Below are 21,372 nucleotides of genomic sequence, written 5' to 3' on the forward strand. Positions count from 1 at the left end.
TAGTATTCTTTAATGACCGATAACCTTAACAAATTGTGCAGCCACGCTGCACCTTCCTGTTTACAGACATTATACACACACGTGTTCTTGTATATAAACTAACTGTGTTTTCCGAACTACATAATCAACTTGTTTTTTTTACTCGGAGTAACAAACATTTTGAACATCAGGCATTAAGCATAGCACAAAAAAAGTCAAACTGAACCAAACAATCGTTAAAGCTTCAATTATAGATCATAAAAAGACTCAAAACTCAGCAGCATTTGGCATTAAATAAGAAAAACCATGTCATGAGAAGAAAACCCCATAGTTTTAACTCAATCATTAAGTTTTAACCTTTTGGAATAAAAAAAAATTGATATTTATAGGTGCGGCAGCAAACAAAGGAAATGTGACACTAAAAACATTTAACTTTGTACAACCACCCTCTTCAAATGATGGCTGTTTCATTCCATCTGACTCATTTATTTGGCTCTATTGTAATCAGACTATCGGGCCATTCAGATATTGTATCACACTGACTTGCCTTTTTGCCAAAGTAACAGAACTTCATTTGTAAAAAATACAAATAAAAAATCAACAATTCAGGATGTTAAGCAAACACTACCGATCCCATTGCGTGCTAATGATGCAAGATATGGCAAATATATGAAAACTTATTTCAAGAGACTTGTGCCAGATAGGTCACAATATCAAATCCTTTGGTAGTGGACACTATAACACACCAATAGTAGCCAGCTATCCCCGTTCCAGTTTGCAGGATTTGATCGGATGAATGTCTCATGTTTGCATGTCAAGGGAAGTGGAGAGAGGAAGCACCGTCCTCATTGGGACAGATCCCTTCCTTTTACTTCTCTTTAACCCTGTCAAGTCCTTGTCCTTGTCAGTGTCTCAAGATATGGCGACACTGTATGAGGGTGCAGGGGTTTCAGGGGTATTTTTGCTTGCCAGTCTTAGAGTGCTTGACTCTACCAGATTCACAGTCTTGCCATTGGGCACTGAATTGGTCATGGCTGTAGTCATCATCTGTGGTGAGTGATGGATGGTGGTAAAGCACTCGAAGCAGCGCTTGCCCACCAAGTAGAGGATCTCAAACAAGGAGAGGAGGATGCAGGCCAGGCTGGTGACCACCATGAAGATAGTGAAGATTCTTTTCTCGGTCGGCCTCGCGATGAAGCAGTCCACCTTATTTGGACATGGCTTCTGTTCACACTTGATGAGCGAGGGAAAGTCGTAGCCCTCGTACATATAGTACAGCAAGTAGACAAAGGTGGCATCCACGGCGATTTTGAAGATCAGGGTGAGAACATAGGTCCACCACAGACCTCCACGTTTCTTACCGGTGTTCTGGTAGAGGCGGTGGCAGTTCTCCCCGTGCTTGAGGCGGTTTTTCCGTTCCCGGTCTTCTCTGTATGCTACGTGCATCACCACCAGGAGTGAGGGACAGGTGACAAAGATGAGCTGCAGGGCCCACAGCCGCACATGGGACACGGGGAAGAAGTAGTCGTAGCAGACGTTGTGGCAGCCTGGCTGAGCCGTGTTGCACTTGAAGTCCTTCTGCTCGTCGCCCCATACCTTCTCGGCAGCCACCACAAACACCATCACCCTGAAGAGGAAAACAATAGAGAGCCAGACGCGGCCGAAGGCTGTGGAGTATTTGTTCACTCCGCTGATGAGGCCCTGGAGGAATGCCCAGTTCATGTTGAGATCTCACAACGTGCCGTCACCTCTGGAGGACGTAGTCTGGATGGGGCTCTTTTTCAGTTGAAATGTCACAGATTAAACCTCTTGAATCAAATCCCAGGAATCTAACAGGCGGGGGGGGGGGGGGCGGAAGGAAACTATTCAGAAGGAAATGTATCATGAGGACTATGAAATTCAGCATCTTCCTCTCTTTGCACTATCTGTATCCTGTTTAGTTCACAGAAACGGTTTCACCAGTATACAGTCATTATATTCTGCCTTTCAAAGTTAATTCAAATTGAGAAAGTAAAATGACCTTTAAAGTTCCCATTTAAACAAATAAAACGCCAGATTCTTGATTCGGTTAAGAAACCAGTACGTTTACAACCCTCACGTTGTGGTATTTGTGAGGCTACATCTGGCCAACTACCCTGAACCGGTTTCACCGAAGACACCGCTGGCTACTAACGTGGACTCCCCCTGCGTAATTGCGCGTATCCAAAATCGGAGTAACTTGTCGGCGCATCGACAAAAAGAAACGTTTTAAAACAATCGGTTACAATGTTCCAAGTTTTCCTATGTAAATACTTACGGTAAACAGGAAATATCGCTGCTGACGCGTCCGAGTGGTGGCGGAGGAAGAGGCTCTCCGTGAACCCCCACGGAAAACAACAGGGTGAACGGAGGAGGTGGAGTTGAAGCGACGCGGCGTCTTTCCTTCACGGCCAACCTGTCCAGGTGTGGCTCGACTGTGATCCGCGCAGCCATTCAGCCGCATGAATAACGTGAAGACGAATAGAAGCAGGTTAAGCTCGGAGTCCTCACACTCCTATTTCTGAAACTGTGATTTCGCAAGTTGTTTTAACACATAAACCTGTTACAGAACTGAGAAATGACCAAAGGGATGACTAGAATGACAATTTCACACTCATCGATATCCTGCATCCTTATATGTTAGCATCCCACCTACCAAATGGAAATGTGTAAAACGCTTGCTGACAGTTGTAGCAGGGAATTGAAATGTAAAAACAAACATATGAAGCATAAAACAAAGACGCTTTGAGGTATTTCTTTATAAACTTTTATTGCGGTATTTACATGGCTGAGAAGGCAGGTTCATTGTGTGGGGGGGAGGGATAAACAGACGAACATTTTGTTTTCATTCACACATATTCTCCACAGTCTGAGATGATCACTTTCTGCTTTGGCTTGCCATCTTTTGTTCCTTGAGCCTGTGAGAAAAGATAACAGTGAGAAACAGAGAATTAGAAGATTTGTGGCCAAAACCTATCTCAGTTCTTCTGAAAAGATATTTTATTACAAAAATTGACAAAAAACAGAAATCATCAGTTTCTTCAAACCCATTGCTTGATTATTACCTTCAATATAATATACATAATCATTGTCCCCTTTACAGACGGTTACTTTTAGGACTAGTGTTGCATCATCTGTCCCCCGCTGCTCTTGCTCGATACTGTGATGATCAACATCATTAACTTTTGCATCATCTGTCCCCCCCTGCTCTTGCTCGATACTGTGATCAACATCATTAACTTTGGATTTCACAGGCAAAATTATTCAAATTAGCCTTTATTCATCTTAAAATCCCAATCGACCATTCACTAATTTGGCCAAAAATCAGTGCAGTATGAACTTCTCAGAGCTGTCCTACATCCTCTGTTTATTCATTAGACTACTTGTCACCCATCAATGGCAAATTCAGCTAAGTTTTGCACAGGTCTAACGCATGGTTTATTGCTGAGAATAGAGAGAAATGTGTACCCCCCCATGCATTAGGTCACCATGACTGGCTACGACATCACCCATTATAAAAACCTGTCAAATGTTAATGAGAGTACTCATTGTGACACTGCAAGTGTTTAGAATGAAATTTAGACATTTTAGTATCACTCATTTATATCATATTTCACCAAGAAAATTATAATTGTGACAAACAATTAGACAGTTGTACAGCCCTATTAGGCCCCTTCATTGGTTACCTCCATTGTGCGGACTACATCCATACCCTCCATTAGCTCGCCAAACACCACATGTTTTCCATCCAGCCAGTCTGTTTTGTCATTTGTTATGAAGAACTGGGAACCATTACTGTTTGGCCCAGAGTTAGCCATGGAAAGCTGTCCTGTCCACACGAGAGAAGCATCACTCAGTTATCCACAAATGCACTGGACAGATACTACCCTTGAGCTATGCACCACACATTTACAAGCAAATCCATAGCCAAAGAGCTTCTTGGGGATGACTGACCTGCAGCAGTGTGTTTGAGGACGAAGTTCTCATCATCAAACTTGCGGCCATAGATTGACTTGCCACCAGTACCATTGTGGTTGGTGAAGTCGCCTCCCTGACACATGAACTGAGGGATAATGCGGTGGAAGCTGCTGCCCTTGAATCCAAAACCCTTCTCATGTGTGCACAAGCAGCGGAAATTCTCTAGGAAGTTGTAAGGGGGTTAAAAAAAGAAGCATTTGGATTATTACTTGTAATTTTGACAACCCCCACTATGTTTTGAAAGCGAGACGTTTTTAAATCTACCATATGATTTCTTGCACATGCCTTTCTTCATCTCCTGTTTTGAAAAATGATTCATTTTCAACTAGATTATTTGCATGGAGATGATATAAAGTTATGTATTCTAAGTTTTAATATGATGTTTAAACCAATACAGAGAAGAATATGACACCTGCTGTCATGGGAACAATGTCAGCCCGGAGGAGGAAACGCAGTCTCCCTGCTGGCTTGTTACCAATCTTGATGTCCATGTAGACCTGGGGGTTGACACGGCCCCTCTTAGCCGGGGGCTCGCCCTACCAAAACAACACAGCCATTTCATATCATGCATCACAAGCCAACAAAAAAAACAACAGTCTTGTATTCCAAGTAAGTAATAACTTACCTGGGATACAAGTAAGTTATTACTACTTACTTGTATCCCAAGTCAAAAAAATTAACACAACAAAAGGAAAGGCATTTCACCTCTTGTGTTGCTGTACTAGCTGCTTCTCCAGCTGACTCCTCCACCTCATCAGTTTCTGTGGTTTTCCCTGAGAACTTCTTAAGCCAGTCATCTTCTGACCACACTGAGGGAGAAGCAGAGTAAGACAGTTAAATCCATGGGGTGCACTACAATCCTGGAAAAGCCATATCTGAATAGGAGTTTGTGAATCACCTGGACGAGAGGAGCCCTCTTTGATTCTCATAGGTTTGGCGATGTTGACCCGGATTGTTCGCCCGAAAAGCTCAGATTCATTCTATTAGGAAAGAAGAACAAGAGTTAATTAAAGATCAATTGATGAAAATCTTTACTTGAGACATTTTGAGTGAACTTATATCCACTGTGTGTTGCGGACGTGGAACTTAAGCTGCCGTGAAGCAGAGAAACTGATGTACAGATTCAAGCAAGTAAATGATCCAACTCACCATGTTATCAATAGCAGCTGCGGCATCCTAAGGAGCAATAAACACAACCATCACGAAGTGTCAGGCAAGATCAAAGCCGATCACATTCAAAGTCCACTAGATGGCAGTCAACGCTACAGCATAATAGAACAACCAATGGAGAGAACTTACTTCTGCCAATTCAAATTCAATAAATGCAAATCCTCTGTGCTTTTCTGCAAATGTATAAGATGAGACACATTAAATCATTTGACAACTGTTGCATGTCAAGCCCAAGATGAACAGCGGATACAGTTGCAATTCTCACATTAACCATACTTCCTAACAAAACGTTTGTATCTTACCTGTTTCATAGTCTAACGGAATCTGAATGTCTGTAATATCTCCAAATGGAATGAATGCTGCGTGTAATACCTTCTCGTCCACTTCCTCTGCCAGGCCACCTGTCACAAAAAATTAAATGAGACACTGATCAACTACCTACTTCAATGAAGTTGATTATTTAATGTGACAGTTGTGCCACTGGTAAAGTAAAACATGAGCGTTATGCATTATCACTTGTAAATAAATAACGCCTGTAACATTTACCCATATGTATGGACAGGTGACAAATTAAAGGAAAGACCAACACAGAGTCTTTGTAGTGTGTTGGGACACCACGAGTCTCCACAACAGCTTCAATGCTCCTTGTCATAGATTTTACAAGTCTCCGAACTCTATGGGAGGGATGGAACACCACTCTTCTAAAAGATAATCCCTCATTTGGCGTTTTGATGGTGGTGGTGGCGAGCACTGTCTAACACATTGGTCCATAATCTCCCATAACTGTTCAATTTGATAGAGATCTGGTGACTACATAGGCAATAGCACAGGATTTACATCATTTTCATACTCATCAAACTATTCAGTCACCCTTCGTGTCCTGTGGATGGGGGCATTGTTATCTTAGAAGAGACCACTCCCATCAGGACAGAAACGTTTCATCAAAGAGGAAAGGTGCTCACTCAAAACAACAGTGACCCTTCCCTCGGAGGGAACATGTGGACCCAAACCATGCCAGGAAAATGCCGCCCACAGCATAACAGAGCTCCCGGACCCCCCCCCCCCCCCCCACTGAAGGGATCAAGCATTCAGGTTTTTCCCTTAATTCGTCTCTGTATATCATGTCGTCCGTCATAGTCACTGATCTTTAATAAAGTTTATCGTAGCCCAGTGGTCATTGTTCATGGGGCAATCTCATACACAATATGATCTTCTTACTTTGATCATAGTTTATTATATAGAGAGTTCATTAAAAAAAAGCTTTTAGCGCGCATTGACGTTTGTTGTCTAAAAATTAGTCGGTTTAACTTTACGCTTTTACGTACAGACGATGGCGCTTGTCTACGCAACGAATGTACCTTTGCCTGTGGCTAACCTCGTTTCTCTCAAGGAAATGTGCCTGCGTAAATTAGACAGCATCGCGCAATTAACGTGGGTTGAATAAAAGTATCGTTAACTCACCCACATAAAGAACTCGTTTGCTTGACGCCATATTGGATTTAAGCCTAACCTTTCAACTCTAACCCCGGCCACTCCTGGTTGGTTGGTAGCACGCCAAAGCACCGCCCTCTTTTAAAGTGACCGCTACGACCACAGGGCAACGCTGCCCTCACTGTCACCTCCGAAACCTCTGTCCCACCTCGAATATCGTGACCCAAACTCACATTCTCTCAGGTTGCTCTAAGGTATTTCAAGGCATCTTTCATTTTCATTGAGCTACTAATTTGCACCACTCACCAAGATTAAACATATATTTTGTAGAACTGAACGCATGCGTTTGCTCGCTTCATTCTTGCGCTTTACACTTTTTTTCATAGGAGCTAAACTGCACATTATGCATATTGGTGTATAGCAATATCTATCATATACATGCTTGATTAATATCTAAAGACAAAATGTAAGCTATATTAAAGTGGAGAGAAAAAAACATACAATATATGATGCATCATCTTTTTATTGAGAGTACCACACACCCATGATAACATGATGGGACGGGAGAAGTCATCAGTTCAAGTCAAATCAAAGATAAAACTGTCAAACAAAGAAACAAAGCAAGGTTCATTTCCTTCTAAAAAAAAAGAAAAAGGTCTGTCCTTAGCCACAAAATAAAGGGCTTTGAAAGAAGAGAATACCCCCATTGTATTATTGCTTTTGCTATCTAGTTTAAAATTATTACAGAACTAGGAAAAGTACTGTAATATTTTCGTCAAAATATTCAAGTAAGTTTTTAAATTAAGTTTGCATTTTTTCTTGATTTTTGTATTTGCATGTTGTTCAGACAACTCAGGTGGCTGAGGCCATTGTAGTGTTCTCTCCCCGTCTCAGTTCGTCTGTGCCCTGAAATAAGAAAATTACATTATCAGTGCTGTAATCCTCAGCACAGAAGATCAGACATAAACTGAAAGTGTTTTTTTTTTTTAAATTTATATTAGTATGTGTTTTCAGTACTACTGGTTTCCTATTCTCCCAGGTAATTAACTCTGTTCCACCTGTTTTCCCCAGTCTATAAACTCTCTTATCAGATTACTGGGTATCTGTCAAAATAGAAAACCAGTAATAAATAGTGCTGGGGGAACCTGCGCCGTGGGATTGGGAACCACTGCCCTAAAGTATGAAAGCCACTTTATTTTGTCATTGTACGGTTACAACGAAAATTTGTTTTCTGCATTTAACCCATCCTATTGTATAGGAGCAGTGGGCAGCTTCAGCACCCGGGGACCAACTCCAGTTCTTCTTTCCATTGCCTTGCTCAGGGGCAAAGACAGGAGAATTTAACATGCATGTCTTTTTGATGGTGGGAGGAAACCGGAGCGCCTGGAGGAAACCCACACAGACATGGGGAGAACATGCAAACTCCACACAGAAAGGACCTGGGACAGCTTGAGGTTCAAACCCAGGACCTTCTTGCTGTGAGGCAACAGTGCTAACCACTGGGTCACTGTGCCACCCGATGGTGGTACAAAGGACTGTCAAATCAGATTTTGTTTAATGGTAAAATGTCAAGTGATTATTCTATGTCACTAAATATAGTGCTGTAGATTCAGGGCTTTTAAAAAACTAATCTAATGATGTTTGTGTGGTCATACCAGCTTAATAAAGTATGTCATCCTCAGGAAGTGGCAGAGGCAGCAGTAGTAGCAATGCCACCCACTTTCTGGGTGGCATCCTTCTTCGCCTGATGGGCCTGCAGCACTGCAACAGCTTCCTCCACCTGTACACAAATCACATTATAACATGAATCCACCATGTAATCGACAGACCATCTGATATGATATGTGTCCAACCAACATAGAATAAGGATGGTGATGATGAAGGACGTACCTTTGAGCGCAGAGACTCATGAGACTCCAGCATGTGTAGCAGCTCAGAGTTGTCAATCTCCAGAAGCATGCCTGTGATCTTCCCTGCCAGGTTGGCATGCATGGCTTGAATCAAAGGAAACAGACGTTCCCCTGTTTGTATAACAGAGGAGAGACAAAGTGAAATAAACAGAAAAAAGGTGAAGCGTTTTATATTTGATTCGACTTGGAATAAAGAATCTACTGATCGTCTTACACAGTGGGTTAGGTTCAAATCCGCTGAATATCTGTGATATAACTTCCAATAAAGCTCTGGTTTTATTGTGACTTACCCAGCATCTGCTTCTGCTCCTGGGGAGGAGCAGCAGCTAGCATGGAGGCCGTGAGAGGCTCCTGGCCCTGCACATGCACGGCCGGCTGAGCCTAAAAGGGATGGATGACGAAAGAGTGCCATAAGGTGGAAATAGAAGTGTGAGTATAAGATGAGATTGAAATAACTATGATGTCTGACTTAGTTGTTTGATGAATTCTACCTGCTGTAAGGCAATAGGTTGCACCACTTGTGGGTTGGGGTTACGGACACCGGTGGCGTACTTGTAAGGTGGCATGGCCCGAGGAGCAGGAACTCCCATTGACGGGCGAGGTCCCATGCCTTGGCCAGCTCCTAGTGTTGAGGAAAAAAAATGGCACAAGAGTCATACATTTTCAAAGTCTGATACTGTTCAAACAAATTGGTATCAATTTGGTTAACTCACAGGTATTCTAGGGCTTAAAGACTTTATAAAACCAGTATTCAAATATTATAACAAGCAAATTAAAGAGAGATAGTTTTAACATATTTCATGATCAGCAGTCTACAGATGCATCGAGGGATGCACAGATACTGATACTTGTGTCGGATACCGGACTGATACCAGGCAAAAATTGTGTACTGATATTTGAGATTTTACCCAAGACAAAAATGTGATGCCAAAAGCCATGAGTAACATGTCGTAAATAAAAGCAAAACGGCTTGATTTACTGCATTTTTGGCACATAGACGTGTGTAATTCCTTAATGATGGAAAAAAACTGATTCTATCTCAATTATTTCACCCATTGACCTTAAACTAATTGCCAAGTATGCACTGTTCACAAAAAGTAATGGCTCAGATTGGTATCTGGTATCAGCCAATACTTAGAGTCATACTCAGAATCGGTAACGGTAGTGAAAAAGTGGTGCCAGTGTCAATTGATGTATTATTGTATTATTTTATTATGTATTATTTTGATAGTTTTCTAATGAAATGCTGCCAAACCTGTCAAAAGTTGTATATCAGTGAGTCAAGCTGATGTTAACACATTTTAAAATAAACTAATATTAATGGTGAACAAACCGCGTGGGCCCTGGGCACTGGTATTGGGAGCCATGTGTCTCAGGTTAGCACGTGGGCCTGGCTGTCGCAACGAGTTAGGCATCCCTTGGAAGCCACCTTTGGAGGGAGGGTGGAGGAGATGAGAAGATTGAGAGTTGTTAAGAACTTGGGGTCTTAAAATGCAAAATATTTTTAACAAGACCACTGGTTAAGACTAGAATCATAACTGCTACCCCTGTAAGGTGGCTTATATGGAACACAGATACGTGTGATATCTGTGATGCACCTCACCTTGACCTCTACCACCTTGCTGCTGCCAGCGGGGGTTAGGTCGCATCTGGGCCAGCTGATTAGGTGCATAGTAGGTAGTCCTGTTCTGGGCCTGTGGGAGTGAGGGAGTCAGGGATTGGGCTAAGGCACAAGCATGTCCAATGAGTAACGGCAGGGCTTTGATAGCATTGCTTAAAGGCCCATTTTAGTCACATACTGCTCAAATACAACGAAAAGTATGTTATCTTAGGTCTACATGTCATTTATGTAATTGTTTTAGTCTGAAAATGCATATTTGCTGTGTTTTTGACATATTTGTCATGGAGCACAACTGGTTCTTATCAAGGGAGACTTACAATACGATGCCCTGAGAGTGTGTATTTTTATTTCGAAGGTGTGTGTGTGTGTGTGGGGGGCTCGAGTTGGAAGGTTGGGTGGAGCACCTGTTCATTTGTGCTGTAATTAGATATTCAATTTACTGAGGACTTCTAAAAACTAGTACCAAATCCAAATATTACCAAAAATCACCACTTATGGAAAACAAAATAAATTATTACAGAGGAAACAATGGATCTAATTTCTGCCATAATATACTTGAACAGTGTATATCTTGAATGCACACATATAGGCTAGTCACAGTGTGATTGTGGGTTTTTTTTCCAATTACCATCCACTATCGGAGAAATCAAGAACGGTAATCCATGCACTAATCAATAAACTATTATTTGCTCCTTGCTTGTGTGAAAACAAACATTACTTTAAATGATTCTTTGCTTCAAGTGAGCAGCATAGTTATTGCTGGTTTTGGATAATATATAACAGACATTTAGACATGCAAATTGACTTCTCTGATCATACCCACAAAAATTATTCAATAAAACCAACCACCAGGTAGGCCCTTTAAGTAAGTGTCACTTTTTAAAACACTTAAACCGCCTCAGACAGGGATAATAAAGTGTAAGATGTTGGCTTTCTTGATATCTGTGTTAGCCGTATTATTTATGAACAAGGATTCTGACAAATCTGCTTCGGCCTGCCTCACCTGTGGAACAGCGGGCATGAAGTAGCCACTTGTGGGCTGGAACTGATTGATAATGGCGTTGGCTGGCATAGCCCTCATACCAGCGATGCGTTGCATGTACTGGTTGGTGAGGTGGGCCTTGCGCTCCTCTTTCCGTTGGGCGAGGGCCACGTAGAGGGGTTTGGAACCAACAATACGACCGTTCATCTCTGTCACTGCCTTTGTGGCCTCCTCAGGGGAGGAGAAGCAGACAAAACCGAAGCCTTTGGAGCGACCCTCCTCAAGCATTACCTGAAATATATCATCACGTCATACGTGGATGACTTCAAATATATATGTATATCGTATATAAAAACACAAATTAAATAATCTGTAGCAATGCTTACAATGGACTCTTTTTTAATATCAATAATGCACTCATTTGCCACTTTTCTCACCTTGGCGCTTGTGATGGATCCAAATGGAGAGAACTCCTTGCGCAGTTTCTCATCATCTATGGTGTCATCCAGGTTCTTGATGTAAAGATTAACACCCTGAAACCAAAGTCAGGTTTCACAGTTTGAGTACAGACAAAAACTCTTACAGCTGCCCTGCATACATATTACCCCCCCCCCTTTCTCCCCAATTGTACTTGGCCAATTACTCTATTTTCCAAGCCATGCCAGTCGCTGCTCCACCCCCTCTGCTGAGCCGGGGAGGGCTGCAGACTACCACATGCCTCCTCCGATACATGTGGAGTCGCCAGCTGCTTGTTTTCACCTGACAGTGAGGAGTTTCGCTAGGGGGACGTAGCACGTGGGAGGATCATGCTATTCTCCCCAGTTCCCACTCCCCCCTGAACAGGCACCCCGACCAACCAGAGGAGGCGCTAGTGATGCGACCAGGACACATACCCACATCTGGCTTCCCACCCGCAGATACGGCCAATTGCATCTGTAGGGATGCCCGACCAAGCTGGCGGTAACACGGGGATTCAAAGTGGCGATCCCCGTGTTGGTAGGCAACAGAATAGACCGCAACGCTACCCGGACGCCCCCGCCGTGCATACATATTACACAAAAAATAATGCTTCTATCAACTGAAATCCCAGATTGATTAACATTAGATATGACAAGCTGAGGGTTTCCCTATGCGTCTGACCTGGTAACGACTGATCCTTTCCTGTTTCAGCAGCTCAAACTTCCTCTTTAGCTCTGCCTGGCGTTCCATCTTCTTCTGAGCGCGGCCCACGAACACAGTCTTGCCATTGAGCTCTGTGCCGTTCATGTCCTCTACTGCCTGTGGATAAAGTCAGAACAAAAGTAAGACAACATAAACGCACACACACAGTCAAAAAGAAACCCATCCATGATGCCATCAGAGACCCTGCCAAGTACCTTGTTAGCGTCCTCATGTTTCTCATAGCTGACAAATCCAAAGCCTCTGGATTTCCCAGTGGGATCTGTCATCACCTTTACACTGAGAGTTTTACCTGCAATGATTAAGCACCAAATAAAAGGCTGAACAGCTTTAGCAAGTGATGTCGAAACACAAAGGCATGCTGTGGACATGATGTCACATGTATAAATCTATGACAGAGGTGAATCATTATGTTTGGACAGCAGAAACAGAAGATGTTGATCCACTCTAGCCAAGGGGGGACTGGGAATGAAAAATGGCCCTGGACTTTTTCACTCAGACCCCCCCCCCCCCCAGCGATACACCACCACCCACACAAACCACGTTACACTTTATGTAAGGTAAACAAGATTACTGAACAATATTTATAACAATAACTTTAGTAAGACAGATGCAACATAGAACAAGGGGAACAGGTTGCTCTTAGGGGGAGGCTGGCTAGAAGGAGCACATATTGGCACGATGGCACTGGCAGCAAGACTCTCTGGAACCATCTGACCACTAAAAGAAATCATTTTAACCACCTTTACGTTTTTTTTCTCTTTTTGTTGGTCCATCTTGCTCCGCTCCACTATTTATCCAAATGTCGCCACTTAACAGAGACGGGAAAGGGGCGAGGCCCAGGAAACGTTAAAATGGACCGGACCAAAAGTAATTGGCTGGGACAGGCTGACAGATTAAATACCCAACCGCAGTGGGCCGGCAGCCCACTCGCCTGGGCCAGTCAGATACACAACACTTGGTTATTTTTATTTAAGTGGGGGCTGGGGTTATTTATATTTTGCATTGCGTCGACCCCAATTGTCAAGCGGCCCACCGGGAAAACTCCCGGTGCTCCAGATGGCACAGTTCGCCATTGACGCTAGCATTGGGACAGGATTTAGAGAAGAGCGCAATAGTGTCCGAGTACCGTATTTGTCAAAGAGCTCCTTCAGCCGGTCGTCATCCATGTCATCCCCAAAGTTCTTGATGTAGACGTTGGTAAACTCCTTGGCTTTGGCCCCCAGTTCGGCTTCTCGCTCCTTACGAGACTTGAAACGCCCCACGAACCTAAAGACGGAGGGAGAGCAGCGATACACACTCTCGTAAATCGGCCCAAAATGAGAGCGGGGAAAAAATGAACCAGGATCAAGCTTGTCTGACTTCCCGCTTTAATCTAAAATACTTGGTTTTTCAGGCTTCCAGGTAGGTTCTCACCACACTGACATAATGGGAGACCTGACCGCACAAAACCAATATGTAGGAGAGAGGACATTACATTACAAATGCAACATTCACACAGGACACATTTCACAGCCACAGCTCATTGTGTGGCTCACATTCCCAGGTTAAACAGTGAAAAACTATTTAATCGCTGTTAAAAAATAAGTAAGCAAATAAGTAAGCATGCTTAAAAAAAAAAAAGACAGACAGACAACACAGTGACAACCATCATAACTCTTGGTCCAAAACTTGGTGAGGAGGTGGATGGAGGGGGATGGAAGAACAGAGGCTCGTAGTACAAAGGAAAGCTGAAAAGGACCAAATGATCTTATATACCTTGCTACGACGACCTCTCCCAATCCGCCATCCAGAATTGCATTCCTGCATTCGATCCATCACTAAAACACACAAGCGTGGTTATACACATACACACACTCTGAGGCGGGTGGACCAGGGGCTAGACAAATGGACAAACAGAAAACGCATCTGGCCGAAAAGTTACAAGTAAGGCAGTCTGTCTGGCTTGTTACATCAGTTCAGAGGTCATCTTCATACTGGTCAAGGTGAGAAATCAGCTTGTTAGTTGTATTATTCACACTCAAAAATCATAAACCTACCATTCAACAACAATGCAAAAAAAAAAACAACCCACAAAGACGGTGAATGAAAAACATACAGTAGCTGGTTCACGGAGAGAAAGAGGATTTACCACTTTGCATCTCAGACCTGTGCTGCTATCATTGTCACCGTAAGCATTCTCCTATTAGGTTATGAGAAGGGTAAAAGCCCCCTCTTCTTCCAGATATTCAGCCTTATCACGGGTGCCACATCAAATTCATTTTTGAATAAAGGTGCTCTATCTAGATATTAGTTCCTCAAAAGTCATACAAAAACATTAGTCATTTCTTAAAACAATCTTGTTAACAGCAACAACAAAAAAGAAAACAAAAGAAGCCCCCTCTTCTCCAAACCCCTTCCTCTCTAGGATGATCAGACACTCACACCTTGCGGTCATTCAGAAGCATGCCGTTCATCTTCTCAATGGCACGGTCAGCAGCATCCTGGGTCTCAAAGTGAACAAACGCATAGCCTTTGGAGCCATTTTCATCACACACCACCTAGACCAGAGAGGAAATGGTGCAGTTTTAATGGGACTACAAGAACGCATTGCCTTCCAGGGATAGTTTTCCCGAGTTGGGGTGATGGAGGACAGCATGTTCTTTTTTCAGTTGTGCAATGCAATATATCTCCAATTCCCGAAAACCAATGCAAATGGGCACAAATTAAAAACTTTTGGGTCTTTGGCGCTCCTCTAGAGGGCCTGTCACGTTTGATCACATTTCTACCTTGCAGGAGAGGATGTTCCCAAAGGCGGAGAAGGTATCATAGAGGGCCTTGTTGTCAATGGACTTGTCCAGGTTCTTGATGAACACGTTGCCCACTCCTGACTTCCTGAGGGAGGGGTCTCTTTGGGACCACATGATTCTGATTGGCTTCCCTTTCACCACGTCAAAGTTCATGGTGTCCAGGGCTCTCTCCGCTGGTGGGGAAAAGGTGAGGGGCAGAGAGGTCATAGGAAAGGGTGAGGCTGCTTGTTTACAGCTGGGAGTCTAAAAAATCTTACCGCGTATGCTTCACACCATGCTTCCATTTATATCAGGGACCCCGAGAACACTTTCCTACCCACTGAATAATACAATCTCTCTATTCTTTCAACTAGGGCTGAACAATAAATTGCTTCAGATTCAGATTCAAAATTGCAATAAACACATATGCAATACTCACACTGAGCATGCATAAAGACAATACTCACATTGCAAAGGATGCAGTGTAAGGACAGTAATTTTTGGCTAAAACTCATTGATTGACAAAAAAAAACCAAAAACAAAATATAGCAAAGTCTGCTTTTTATGACTAATATGAAAGAGAACTATTCAAGTGCATTTGCAAAATAATACAATTTAGTCTGATTTGATGACTTCTTGTTTACTCCTCTAAAATCCCCCTAACCATTGCTGGAGTGATAAATTCTTTGCAAAAGGAGTTTTGAAAGTTAAAAGCGGCAAATGTCTGGTAAACTTATGCAACTCTCTTTTATTCTTTAATGCTTCAACACATATTACAAAAGAAAAACATAAATATTGCAATGTTTGATCCCCCCCCCCCCCCCAATACTGTTCAGGCCTACTAACAATGCTAATGGCGACCAGTGGAATGATACTATGGCACTAAGATCCAGCGCTCACTTCACACTGCGCTACCACACATTTCAGTACCCCACAGTCTGTCCCACATAAGGTAATGCTACAATTGACTGTTCTAAAGAGTATGTCCTCCGGGCTCGGCCACACAATGGAGGATCCCCAACACAACAAGGCACATGTAATATCCTAAAGTACTGCAGTGGACCATGTGGCTGAGGAGCCTTGCGAGGAGCAGCTGTGGCGGTACTGCAGCGGCAGCTGCTGTTGGTTATCTAGGAAGCACATGGCTTTCTCACATGCTGCGGGGCAAGGTCCGACCCAGACAAGTCAAAGACTGGGGGAGAGGTGTGGCGGGGGGACAGTTTTTTAATTTTCACAAAACAGTCTAAATGCACACTTTATTTACACAAACAAGCCACACACAAAAAAAGGTCTGATCAATCATCTTAGGGAATATCCTTGACTAAATGTACACTATCCGTCTCACCAAATCATTCCCCCTCTAGACTTGAAATCTGATTTAGTTTTCAGGTCTCGTTTTGGCCATTGTTCCCTCTCTCTTTCTCTCCATCACTTTATCTCTCTTATGTCGGCTCTCATGTCCATATAGGCACACATCCCAGCGAGCAAGCCCCCCTTTGTTCAATCACTCTACAGTATCACACACACACACACAGTGGGCTTTCCAGCTAAAAATGTCTGGTAAACAAAACTGAGCTGCCTTGCGTCTGCTGGCATCAGCAGTTTGCCCTGCAATTGTACTTCACAACTGGTGTGCTCAGAGAAGGTGTGTGATGACAATCAAACATGTGGGCCTCATTCTGGAAGGTTCCCAGCAGGGTTCTTGACTGAAAAAGGGGGTCATTATCAGCCATGTAATATAGGAAAAACAGGTCATGAATTATAAAACTTGTCACCACAGAAGTGGATGATTTTTTTCAACAATATATCCTGAAAAATTAATGAAAATATCCAATTAGGATGGCTCAAATTGTTAGCTACAGCTGACGTTTCCCCTGCTGTTGTGTATTTTTGTCCACTATAAATGTTTGCTCATTGTGATCAGGCAAAAATGGGGCTGCCCTAAAAGGTTCTAAATTTAGAAAGGGGTCCTGAGAGGTATGTGCTGGCATGGTGTGTGAGTTGAGCATTCTCTACCATTGATGGGGAGGAGACACATTCAACAGGATTGTTCACACGAGTAACACCGGGTCTCGTGATTGTTTACAGAAACAGTTGTGACATGGTGAAGTCCAATGGGGGATGATAACCAGCCTGGGCTATCTACCTTACTACCTACCTTTCCATGACCTCTTAGAAAACCAGTTACACATCTTATCTTCCATGCTGATGGGAAAGATATACTTAAACTGTCTATCGCTGTCAAATAATTTGCTTAATGTCTTAGTCAGGCTTTCAAAGCACATGTTTGGACCACGTTTAAACCCCCAGAAGTCAAATAGCAACCGTCCCCATAATTTACACCCCTAAACTGCCAGCAAATGGAGTCTCTTCAGTTTCCCACTAGTTTCCTACTACCACACTGGAGTAAGCCAGTTGTGACCAAGCCATTGCTGCAGCTTATGGTGGCCAGCAGATAAGTTGTGACAGGTGTTTTACATTGATACAGCAACTCACAAAGCTCACGCTATGTCAACAGTTCCTCTGGTCCTCTGCAGACAACAGTCACAACAACCGTCTATTGCTCAGTGCTTTGACGCCACGCTCTCCAAGGGGAGAAAGCCTTATGACAATAGCATGTAAACGCCATTTACTTTTTCCTCAAGCGGACAAGGCAAGCAGAACTGTGCAGTCTAGAATATTGAGCGGCCTCTTAATTTAAGGAGGTTTCGTTTAAGTCATCTTAACACTGTGTATCCGACTCAATATGAACTCCATCGAGGAGTCATATTGTTAGTCAACACAGGCTAACACTTGAACATAAGATATTTGGAGAGCAATACCAAACGGCCGAAACGATGCACCAAGAGCTGAAGCCTTTGCAATACTGCATATAAACCATCTATGCACCGTGCCTCGATTATCAAGTAATCCTAAACCAGTTGGATTGTTAAATGGTGGGTGGGTGGGGGGGTAGGTTAAAATCTAAACCGAATCAAGTCATGGGTTAAACCACACACGTGTCGAGCCAGGGAGGGGGGTTATTATTCGGCTATGACTGTTCAGTGACTAAATCAGCTGGGTGTAGTGGGAGCACTATACAGAACTGTCACTCAGAGGCCCTTTAAATAGGAACAGAAATGGGTCATTTTGGGTTAGACATGAATTCAAAAGGTGTGTGTGTGAGTGTGTGTGTGTGTGTGTGCGTGTGTGTGTGTGTGTGTGTGTGTGTGTGTGTGTGTGTGTGTGTGTGTGTGCACTACACCGTTAGGGATCACAGACAAAACAACGACGTTTGCAGTAAACCTTTAAGGCACACAAGGGTCAAACTCAAATCACGTGTAAAAAGCAGATATAGCTCACGTCGTAGTAATCCTCTAAACTGTAGCATATGAGAAGTGGGACATCGCCCTTATTTGGGTCAAATGATACGCCGGTCTAAAACGAAGTGTGCATCCTCTATGACTGTTTCATAAATGCGAGGTGGCTTACTAACAGAGGGCAATGAGAAGGTTTCTGCAAAAACCAAATCACGAATCAGTTCAAGCAAGCTTTTCATCCGATATGGGCCAAGCTGCATTCCCCCTCGTGCTGCATCCGCTGTGGTTCGATCCTGCGATAATAGCGGCGTGCACATCGCCACGCCGTCTTGCATGCCGCCCGCCAGCCTGTGCACGCTTGCGCTTGTTGTGGACAACGCATGGACGCGTCTAGACGGGATCGCGTTATTGCGGACGTCTCTACAGTGACTGCGAGGAGATCGGGGCGGGTGTTTAAGTCGTGCGTTATGTCTTACCGTCTGCAGGCTGGGAGAAGTTGACATAGGCATAACCGAGAGAGCGCCGGGTGATCATGTCTCGACATACTCGGATAGACAGCACCGGTCCAGCTGGGCTGAATTTCTCATACAGCATCGCCTCCGTGATATCAGGGTGCAAGTCGCCAACATATAGAGAAGCCATCGGATAACTCCCCGTGGTAGCTGTGTTCATATCTCGGACGTGACAAAGTGAATGGGCCCCGATTCCTTCCTCAAAGAGCCCAGAGAAACGCCGAGGTTATGAATTATGAAGTCCCGGTGGTCGAAGCTTGTACGTTCGCCCGCACCTGATGAAGAAACGCTCTTATTGAAGAAGAGGTGGTTTGCCGATTTTTTTTTAATTGTCCACGTTGGCTGGATATGAAAGGAGAATGGAAAAAAAGCAAAAGAAAAAGAAAAAAAAAGCAAGTTGATTCCTTGTCTTCCCAAAGTATTCCTTCCTTTAGACGCCAACTTCGGGTTAAGCCCGAGGCCTCCTGGCTCCTCTTATTTATTTATTTTTTTAAAAAGAAAATATTTTGCTGTTTTTTTTTTTTAATGTTTGTATTTTCGATATTACGGTACTTGTTTTTTATGTAGATTTTGTTGGTTTTGTATTTTTTATATAATTTTTAAGTTTTTCAAAAAACGGTGAGTTAGACACTCACGGTTGTTTGTGGTCGGGAAAGAGACTGCGTGAGGAGAGCGTGGGCACTTTATAGTGAGTGGCGGTGCGGAGGAAATACTGACCAGGGTCAAACTTGGAAGAGAGAGAGAGAGAGAGCGAGGGGGAGAGAGAGAGAGAGAGAGGAGGGGAAAAAAAGAAAAAGACCCGAGCATGTGGTGCAAAAGAGAGCACACTACTGTCACAACTACATAACCCAGCTCCCTACAGCGACATCTGGGTGATGCGGACCACTCACGTTTAAAAAAAAAAACCCCAAACTAAAGCGTTGCCATTTCGGGGCTCTCAGACTACACCCCGATCCCGCTTTATTTTCCGTCTATGGGGAAAATAGCTATGGATTTAGGGGGGAGGGGGCGGGCAATCCTGTTGCCAATGGTTACCCTGTGTTTCCTAACGTTGTTTTGCCGGCAAACCAAGGTGCGGATGTTGCGTGCCTGCGACGGGGCACATCACCGGTAGCGTCGCTTTTTTCTTTTTTTCTTTTCTGTCGACGCTTCCAGTCGACCTGTGACGTCAGCTCGAAAAGGTCAACAGGAGCAAACGCAGCTGCCGCGCAAACTTTCTCAGCGCGTCTCCAGAGCCGATCGGAACCCACCTCAGCCCGCCTACAAACGCACCGGAACAAGCTCCCAAAGCGGGGGCAGTAGTAGCGCCGGACATTTTACACGCAAGGTGTTACATGAATAAAGTTTATCCCCCCCCCCCGTCAAATCTTACTCTATTCAGAAAGAGTTTTTTTTTTTAAAGCAACACAAAATATAGCTAAAAGAGCAGCTCACGGGTCCACAATGATTAAACCCTATACAGACATTTATTCCAATGTTTCCAGAAACAAGAGGTGTACCTTGTGTCACTTTGTGTAGGCTCTGTTAAAACGCATTACAATTACATTCTTTGAATCAATTAATCGACACATAAAATTCCTCAACACAGCAGGAAAAGTGGGAACATTACTAGTCACTAACATATAACTTGCACTTGTCCATCTTGGAAGCTTGAGCAAGACTCTGAATGCATCATTATATGCTACCTGCAGCTTTTTCCATTTTTTGCTTGGCTATAATTGCACCACAAGTGGGCTGTATAGAGTGGAGCACGGTAGGCCCTAAAGAGAGCAGTTTTGTCATTAGACAAAGTTAATTTAGAATCCCTTAGGCATGACATTTATGTCACGCTTTTAAGACACTTGGGGGGTTTAAACTGCAAAGAATCCCAGCAAATGCTACATATGGGATATTAGGAAATGAAGGAAACGAAGCAAGAGATACAGGAATAAAATTAATTTATTAAACAGCATGACTTCTGTTGACTATCCCGCCGAGTCACCTGAGGAAAGAGGTCAAGAAATTAATGAGGTCCAATAACCCAACATGAACTCAACACCAATTAAAAGAAAAAAAACAATTCAACGTGGATGTAAAACGTTTACAAACCTATTTGATTAGGTCCCTTAAGAAATCCAGGAAAGTTGAGAGCAGTCCCCTCCAGTCCACCTGCTGGTTCTGGTGCCTAGTTTCCTGTTCCTGCCTTAGTAGTTTGCCATGCTCCATTTCCCCTTGTGACCCATCAATTCCTTTCACCATCATGTGCTTTGCGTTGATCGGTCGGTACCCATGAATCACCTTGGCTTCCATCACATTAGGCGGTTCATAAACCTCATCTCTCACCATGGTTTCCATCACATTAAGCGGCTCATACACCTCGTCTCTCTGGTTAAAACCAACCCCTTCTACACCATTAAACATGGGAAGAAAAGGACCATAACCCTCTTGTTTTATCACGTCAAGGATCTGAGATCGTATAATCCTTTGAGGCTCATCCAAAACGGGGGTCTTTTCCAGATGTGACGAAACTGGCCAGCCATCAAGTA

At 43.4% G+C, this 21,372-nt stretch overlaps 3 protein-coding genes across 5 annotated transcripts; all 3 read right to left on the minus strand.

Moving 5' to 3' along the window:
• On the minus strand, positions 1-2,310 carry LOC130126238 (gap junction beta-4 protein-like). The gene is made up of 2 exons (XM_056295659.1): positions 2,276-2,310; positions 1-1,808 (listed from the first exon to the last, which is right to left on the minus strand). The coding sequence occupies exon 2, from the start codon at positions 1,699-1,701 to the stop codon at positions 892-894; it is 810 nt and encodes a 269-aa protein (XP_056151634.1). The 5' UTR covers positions 1,702-1,808; positions 2,276-2,310; the 3' UTR covers positions 1-891.
• A 446-nt stretch (positions 2,311-2,756) lies between these two features.
• ppie (peptidylprolyl isomerase E (cyclophilin E)) lies at positions 2,757-6,643 on the minus strand. Of its 2 annotated transcripts, XM_056295516.1 has the most exons (10): positions 6,607-6,643; positions 5,448-5,546; positions 5,275-5,318; positions 5,125-5,151; positions 4,874-4,955; positions 4,681-4,784; positions 4,388-4,511; positions 3,952-4,137; positions 3,684-3,826; positions 2,757-2,915 (listed from the first exon to the last, which is right to left on the minus strand). In XM_056295516.1, the coding sequence occupies exons 1-10, from the start codon at positions 6,635-6,637 to the stop codon at positions 2,847-2,849; spliced, it is 909 nt and encodes a 302-aa protein (XP_056151491.1). In that variant the 5' UTR covers positions 6,638-6,643; the 3' UTR covers positions 2,757-2,846. The 2 variants fall into 2 exon arrangements, with proteins under 2 accessions (XP_056151491.1, XP_056151493.1); XM_056295518.1 differs by lacking the exons at positions 5,275-5,318; positions 6,607-6,643 and having other exon boundaries at positions 5,125-5,237; positions 5,448-5,535.
• Positions 6,644-7,081: 438 nt separating this feature from the next.
• pabpc4 (poly(A) binding protein, cytoplasmic 4 (inducible form)) lies at positions 7,082-19,511 on the minus strand. 2 transcript variants are annotated; one of them, XM_056295482.1, is made up of 15 exons: positions 18,812-19,511; positions 15,037-15,230; positions 14,693-14,808; positions 13,398-13,537; positions 12,466-12,560; positions 12,230-12,367; positions 11,527-11,622; positions 11,111-11,380; positions 10,090-10,180; positions 9,820-9,915; positions 8,978-9,108; positions 8,777-8,867; positions 8,467-8,597; positions 8,232-8,356; positions 7,082-7,482 (listed from the first exon to the last, which is right to left on the minus strand). In XM_056295482.1, exons 1-14 carry the CDS (start codon positions 19,005-19,007, stop codon positions 8,255-8,257), a joined length of 1,887 nt encoding a protein of 628 aa, XP_056151457.1. In that variant the 5' UTR covers positions 19,008-19,511; the 3' UTR covers positions 7,082-7,482; positions 8,232-8,254. The 2 variants fall into 2 exon arrangements, with proteins under 2 accessions (XP_056151457.1, XP_056151458.1); XM_056295483.1 differs by lacking the exons at positions 7,082-7,482; positions 8,232-8,356; positions 8,467-8,597; ... (1 more) ...; positions 8,978-9,108; positions 9,820-9,915 and having other exon boundaries at positions 10,090-10,209.
• Positions 19,512-21,372: the final 1,861 nt, after the last annotated feature.

The sequence above is a fragment of the Lampris incognitus genome, chromosome 16 (genome assembly GCF_029633865.1).
Source record: "Lampris incognitus isolate fLamInc1 chromosome 16, fLamInc1.hap2, whole genome shotgun sequence".
NCBI classification, from domain to species: domain Eukaryota; kingdom Metazoa; phylum Chordata; class Actinopteri; order Lampriformes; family Lampridae; genus Lampris; species Lampris incognitus.

Excerpts from the sequence above, each read along its gene's own strand:
- LOC130126238 (XM_056295659.1), bottom strand. The coding sequence starts at position 1,701 with ATGAACTGGGCATTCCTCCAGGGCCTCATCAGCGGAGTGAACAAATAC.
- ppie (XM_056295516.1), bottom strand. The coding sequence starts at position 6,637 with ATGGCGTCAAGCAAACGAGTTCTTTATGTGG. Across the intron at positions 4,138-4,387 it reads CATTGTTCCCATGACAGCAG|AGAATTTCCGCTGCTTGTGC; the intron begins GTGTCATATTCT and ends ACAACTTCCTAG. Across the intron at positions 2,916-3,683 it reads ATGTAGTCCGCACAATGGAG|GCTCAAGGAACAAAAGATGG; the intron begins GTAACCAATGAA and ends CTTTTCTCACAG.
- pabpc4 (XM_056295482.1), bottom strand. The coding sequence starts at position 19,007 with ATGAACACAGCTACCACGGGGAGTTATCCGATGGCTTCTCTATATGTT. Across the intron at positions 11,381-11,526 it reads GATCCATCACAAGCGCCAAG|GTAATGCTTGAGGAGGGTCG; the intron begins GTGAGAAAAGTG and ends GATATATTTCAG. Across the intron at positions 9,109-9,819 it reads CAGTGCCCAGGGCCCACGCG|GAGCTGGCCAAGGCATGGGA; the intron begins GTTTGTTCACCA and ends CCTCAACACTAG.